At 51.9% G+C, this 6712-nt stretch overlaps 1 protein-coding gene across 1 annotated transcript; it reads left to right on the top strand.

The window, feature by feature from the left end:
* The first annotated feature begins 3067 nt into the window (after positions 1-3067).
* On the top strand, positions 3068-5780 carry Eif1b (eukaryotic translation initiation factor 1B). Its single transcript, XM_005348116.3, has 4 exons — positions 3068-3293; positions 4504-4667; positions 4962-5063; positions 5368-5780. Exons 1-4 carry the CDS (start codon positions 3263-3265, stop codon positions 5410-5412), a joined length of 342 nt encoding a protein of 113 aa, XP_005348173.1. The 5' UTR covers positions 3068-3262; the 3' UTR covers positions 5413-5780.
* The last annotated feature ends 932 nt before the right edge of the window (positions 5781-6712 follow it).

Genomic DNA, 6712 nt, shown 5'->3' on the forward strand with positions numbered 1-6712 from the left:
CCAGGGTTTGATTCCCAGCATCCACATTAGCTGTAACTCCAGATCCTGAAGGGTCCAGTTAGAGAAGAGTCTTGGGGTCAGCATGGAACACACCCAGACATCAATTTTTCAGTACCCCGGACAGACATGCAGGGGTGTAGGGCACAGCCTCTGAATCAGGCAAAAGCAGCAGAGGGTGTTTTTGCAGGACTAGGTTAGGGAGAAAAGAGTGAGTCTGTGCTGGGGTGAGTTGGTAAAGTCCTGGTGGGACAGGTGAGCTAGTGTAGCCAAATAATGCATTTTGACTGCTGGACCTTGGTGTTTTAGTCAGGCGTAAGGAAGTAGTCAAATAAGGGCAAAGACCTTGATGGCTAACTTTAGGATGTAATCTAACGGTTTAGTAATGGAGAGGGCAAGACCTGGCAGTACCGTGTTTGCATGCTTGGGCCTGCTACCCCTTCACTGACGGTACCTCTGGTCTGTACAGATACCTGTACTCATATGCATATACCTATACAAACAAACACACATATACATGATTAAAATAGTAATGATAAGCCAGGCATATTGGCACACACTTAATCCCACCACTCGGGAGGCAGAGGCAAGCAGATCTCTGTGAGTTCAAGGGCAGTTTGGTCTACAAAGTGAGTTCCAGGACAGCCAGGCCTGTTACACAGAGAAACCCTGTCTCAAAAAGAAAGAAAGAAAGGAAGAAAGAAAGAAAATAAAAACAATTAATGAATACTAAAAATAATTTTATTTAAAAAATAATCAGATACTTCTTCCAAGGTGGAGTTTTCTGCATTCTCACCAACCAATCTGGAGCCAGGTGCGTCAGTTAGCCACCTTGAGAAGGCGATATCAAGACAGAGGAAGATATGCAACAGGTTTGGGGGTCTGGGAAGGCACTGTGAGGCAGAGAAGCTGGAAGTAGTGGCCCTGTGAAGGAGAGAGCAAAGAGACGGAGTAGGAATTGTAGGCTTCTGTGCAAGAGAGATTCAGCTAGGCTGAACGGGAGTGTTGAGCCCCTGAGAGGAACCCCCGTCTCTCTCTGTAACCAGTCTGCATTCTTATCTTTTATGTGGGTCTCAGTGCCTGGCCAGGAACAGCCCGTGCAGAGCTTGGCCTTGGCAGGATGCGGCGCTGAATTCCAAGTGCAGCAGTCAGGGATGTGTGTGGACTGAACTCACTAAAGAGAGACGGCTGAGTCACTAGTGTTGTGGTCACAAATCCTGTACAGGAGACAGTCTGGAGGGTCAAGGATCCAGGGCTCTAATCACACACCATGAGTACCAGACTTAAGGTAGAAATGAGTGAACCCCAGCACTGTGTCTGCTGCAGGCTAACTGCCAGGGTGGCTGCTGGCTACATCACAGTGTCCCCTTTATGAGGAACCAAGAGAAACAGCTCCTGTGGCCAAGAGTCAGGCAAAGCTATTTCTCCTGGACAGCCGGTGAGTGCTCTCCCTGTGGACACGCGGGTCTTCTGGCTGACTTCCTGTCGTTGTTACTACATGGATGCTAAGACCTTGGTTTGGAGTCTACCTCTAACCTCAGGAACTTCTCTTTTCCAACTATCACCCTTTATCTTCCCGATATCCTTAGTGCACACTGCTGTTCTCTGTGACCCATCTAGGCTCCTTGCTGAAATACAGCCAGAAATGACCACCTTACCCAAGCTGTTACCACTTAAACCTACATTTTTAAATACTTCAGTTTATTCTATAAAAGCTTGAGATTCTCTGGATCGCAAACAATGTTGTCTCATAGAGATCAGATTTAAGCTTCATATAAGCCACACAACAACTACCTGTAAGTTATATGTAAGCTACACAAAAGCTCTAAATTACATGAAAGTAAAGTCATCGACAGAAGAGTCTTTAACCTGTCTTTATTAATCGCATGGCTAAAAAATAATTGTAGCTCCTGGATACCTCTGATGCAAGCCTTACTTCTAAATGGAAGGCTATGTTCTACTAACTGTTGTAATGATAGTGAGGCCTGGAAGAGTTCAGTGTGTGTGTGTGTGTGTGTGTGTGTGTGTGTGTGTGTGTGAGGGGGGGGCACTGTGCCCACAGAGTCCATAAGAAGGCGTCAGACCCCCTGGAGCTGGATACCGGCAGTTGAGAGCTGTCCCTCATGGGTTCTGGGAAAGAAACCGTAGTCCTGTGAAAGGAGAGCAAGCCTGCGCCATCTCTCCAGCCCCAGATTTCAAGGAATTTTAAAAGCTTCTCTGTGTTACTTTTTCTTCTCTGTCCTACCTACCCTTGGGTCCATCTGAGAAACCATGCACTATAGAGTGGTAATGTACATTTAGTAAGAAAAAAGAGGAAACATGCATTTTGTGTATCCTGTGCTTCTTATAGAGACTGCTTTGTCGACTACTTACTGTATTGGGGCATATATGTCTTGCATCAGGTCCCCAAAAATTATCCCAGAACGAAGTCGATAGGCTTGGGCCACAGAGAAATTAATAATACCTAAATTTTATTTTTAGTCTACTACTTTGGTCTAGAAAGCCTGTCTAGGTGATGCATAGAAGAGCCAACTCCCCACTGTCCGCCGATGTTTGTGCATGGTTCCTCTTTACTTCACCTAGTACCAGGCACCTATCCCGCTCAGAACCTGCCCTGGACCAGGAGGCCCCGCCAAGGAGAGGTCGGGCAGGTTTTGTAGCATATTCGTTCCACGCACACCTGACTCAGCTAGAGGCCAGATCGTGACACCCGGGACAAACGAGATTAAGTCTGCAGCATCCGAATCACCTGGGGCTTGTTAGAATTGCGGATTCCCAGGGGGCACCCACACACGTTCTGCGGGAACCCTGATGGGTAGGGGTGACGGAGAGCAACAGGAGGAAGAGAGGTGCGGCCCCCGAGAGCCGCGAGTCGAGACCGCGGGGGGCGCGTTTCTCGCCGCTGCACCCGGAAGTTGCCCCGGCCGGCGCCTCGGCCAGGACGGACCGCGGCTGCCCGCAGTGGGCTCCCGCCCGCCTGCTGACCCGGGCGCAGCGATCGGGGCGGGCGGGCGCGCGCGCGGTCACGTGGCGGCGGCGCGCGTAGCTAAATACGCGGCGCCGGCCATTTTGTGCGAGAAGCCGCAGCGCCGCCTCCCTGCTCGCGCTCCGCTGCCGCCGCCGCCTCCTCCTCTGCGTCCTCCTGCGCACCGGGCTTCCGCCGCTTCATTGATTTCCGTTTCTCGCCGCTGCAGCCTCCTGACACGGTGATCCGGGCGGGCCCCGCAGGAATTTTATCCCCTCACCGGCCTCACACTAGTGTCGCATGTCCACTATCCAGAACCTCCAATCTTTCGGTAAGGTCCAGTCACCGGCCGCCGCCCGCGTCCCGCTGGGCTTTGTCTCGGCGCCCAGAAGATGGCGACGGGGCTCCCAGAGACCCTGGCTACGGGGACGGATCCCTCCCGGCCTCAGACCCGGCCTTGTCTGGCTCTGCCAGCCACAGGAGGCCAAGGGTCCTGCCGGGGGCTTGGGGAACTTGACACTGGCCCGAGGATGTGGGCCTCGGGGACTCACAGGAGGGTTGGGGGACATGCTGGGGCCGCAGAGAGACCAGCCAGAGGCGGGGAGACTTGACACTGGACGGGAGGCCGGGGTCTTCGGAGACTTAGAGGGGGATGGAGTACTGCAGGCTTGCAGAGACGAGGGTTTGCCGGGAACCTGACACTGGCGGGGGAGGCAGGGACTCTAGGGACTCACTTGGGGCCTCGGGGCTGGCCAGGGCTCTAAGGAGACTGGAGGGTGGGGCTCAGAAGCTGGGGAGCTTGACAGCTTTCAGGCTGCTGGGGGACCCGTGACTCTCAGAGGACTCACAAGTGGGAGGGGGGCTCAGCCCTTGCTGGGAGACTAGAGACCCTCAAGGGTTAGGAGATCTGAGACTCCAGTCAGCAAGGAAGATAAGGATCAGGGTGGGGGGTGGGGTGCCTGAGGGACCAGCAACTGGCAGGAACTGGGGGCAGAGCTGGCCCCAGCTGGTTTTGAGCAGCCCTCAGAGGTGGCTGATGAAGGTGCGTAGATACAGGCCTCTGATTTGGGTGGAAGTTGTCTTGTTATCTCTGCTTGCCATAAGTTGTTGCTCACACCTCTTGAGAGAGCATGTCTGTATATGTTTATTTTATTTTGCTAGGCTCAGTTCCTATGTTAACTGGTTGGGGTGGGTGGTTTTGAATGTTTCTGTTGTCGGAATATAATGGAGATGCCAGATGACGCACGTTCTTGTGGTGGCTATATGAAATTAGGTTTTCATAAACGTCTTTTGTCTCATTGGAGGGTGCCTTCAACAGTGGCGTTGTCTTTTTAAGCTTGAATATTGGCACACACAGCAGGCTTAGGCCTTTCTCGTTTGGAAGACTTAGTATTCCAGTGAGCCCATCCTTCCCTGCAGAAATGAAGCCACAGCCCTGGACCCACGGCCGCAGCCGTCTCGATCTGTAGGGACCACCTTCCTACATAGTGCTTCCTAATTTTTTTTTCCTGCTGTGGATTTTTTTTCCTGTCCCTCTGCAGACCCCTTTGCTGATGCAACTAAGGGTGACGACTTACTCCCGGCAGGGACTGAGGACTACATTCATATAAGAATCCAGCAGCGGAACGGCAGGAAGACGCTGACCACTGTGCAGGGCATTGCGGACGATTATGACAAAAAGAAACTTGTGAAAGCCTTCAAAAAGGTGATGACGTCAGGAGCAGGTGGCTACTAGTGCGTAGGCCCAGGGAAGCTGCTTTGTTCTCCATCTCAGACTGGAGTTTACCTGGCTCGTACACTGAAGTGTGAGCCGTTTAGTTGCTGCTGTCTGCCTTAATAGAATCCTTCGTGTGGCTCCAGATTCATTTGCATAGACACTGGGTTCTGGAGGGCGGGAGTCCTAGAGGCCACTGCTCTGTGGAGCGGTCACCCCGGCTGGAGCAGTGACATTTGTCCTGGGAATGTAAAACCTTTGTGCATTTGACTTTGTGTGTCGTAGAAATTTGCCTGTAATGGTACTGTGATTGAACATCCCGAGTACGGAGAGGTTATTCAGCTGCAAGGTGACCAAAGGAAGAACATTTGCCAGTTTCTTTTGGAGGTGAGTGACTGGGTACTGTGTGTGACCTTGAGGTTGCTTCTAAGAACTAACATTTTAAAGAGACAGCACTCCTTTCCTGCTCAGTAAAAAGCACACGACTAGATTAAGCGGAGTGACGGAGACAGTTAGGGGCAGTACTGGCTGGGAACGATACGGCCTGTGCGGCTCAGTGGCCTGGAGATGGCTCGTTTGCAGGTGTGCAGGGGTGTGGGGGCTGTCAGCTGTTGGTGGCATGCGGTGTGGGGCTGTCGCTGCAACCTGCTGACTGCTGTCGTGATCCTGCTGAGCATAGTTTTACTTACAGGTTGGCATCGTCAAGGAGGAACAGCTGAAGGTTCACGGATTCTAAGATGAACCCAAACGTGTGGCGAGTTTCTTAACTGGTTTTTTCCCTCGACCCGATTTGGCTGCCTTGGGAGATGACTCTCCACAGTAAACGACGGACTTTGCATTTATTTAATGATTCAAACTCGCACTCACACCTGCGTGCCTGCAGGAAACACGGGGTATGGAGGCTCCTGAGTCATGAGAAAATCGCGGTCAGGTGGGAACAAAGCCCGAGTTCATCCTAACATGTTTCCAATGGAAAAGATTTTGTTTTGAGTGTTTATTGTTCAGTTTTTCACTTAATTATTACATGTTTTTGTTGTTGTCGTTGTATTAAACCGTGTACGTTGCAGCTTAACAATAAAAAGAAGAGTCTGAGTCCTTTTGTGAGCACCCATGCTCCCACGTCTCAGCCAGTCCCTCACGGTTGTGTTTTTACTTGCTGGTTCAGGATAAGGAGGGTCGTGAACTGTCACTTGTCCCTGAAACCTCAGCTGCAGATTGTCAACAGGTAGAGAGCCCTGTTACAGCTGCCACCATGATTGCCCATCCCGAAGAGACGCCTGTCTCTGCACTGCCTTGTGGGTGTGGGTGGTGCTGCCTACTGTCTTCAGGGTGGGTGGTTGGGCTTTGGGTTAGCACTCCTAGAGTGCTGGATAGTGACAGAGTTGAGGGCCAGCCAGGGCTTCCCACCTGGCAGCCATACTTCTGCTCTGCACCCAAGGACGTGATTGGGCCAGGGGTGATAGTGGCAGCTCTTCTGCCTGCGTCCTGGTGTCTTGTCAAACAGTGGTTTTTGTTTGGCAGAAAAATTATGCCATTTAGCCAAAGCAGAGAAAAGCATTGTAGTGTGCCCTGCGTAGTGCAGTGGGGTGGCTCAGTGTCAGTCCCTGCACCTGACCAGCCCTGCGCCCCGCCTCCTGTGAGCGACCGGACCAGAGTATGTAACCAGCTGCCTTTGCCCTATCTTGTAATTGATTTTTTCTAAGCCAGCCCCCTGAGTTCTGGGATTAAAGGCATGAGTAACCATGCCCAGCGTTTCCCAGCCTTTTAAGAACTGTCCTGCAAGTGGTAATGGCGCATGCCTTTAACCCAGCACTTAGGAGGTAGAAGCAGGTGAATCTCTGAGTTTGAAGCCAGCTTGGTGTACAGAGTGAGTTCCAGGACAGTCAGGGCTACACAGAGAAATCCCATCTTGGGTTAGGGGGTGGGGGGGACCCTGTCCCACAGCTTCTCTGTCTTACTGTTGTCTGATTCTCCCTACGGCTGAGCACTGTAAAGCAACAGCCTCAGCTTGCAGCACAGCCCTGTGTGAGTGCATT

Source organism: Microtus ochrogaster, chromosome 5, assembly GCF_000317375.1.
Source record: "Microtus ochrogaster isolate Prairie Vole_2 chromosome 5, MicOch1.0, whole genome shotgun sequence".
Classification (NCBI taxonomy): Eukaryota; Metazoa; Chordata; class Mammalia; order Rodentia; family Cricetidae; genus Microtus; species Microtus ochrogaster.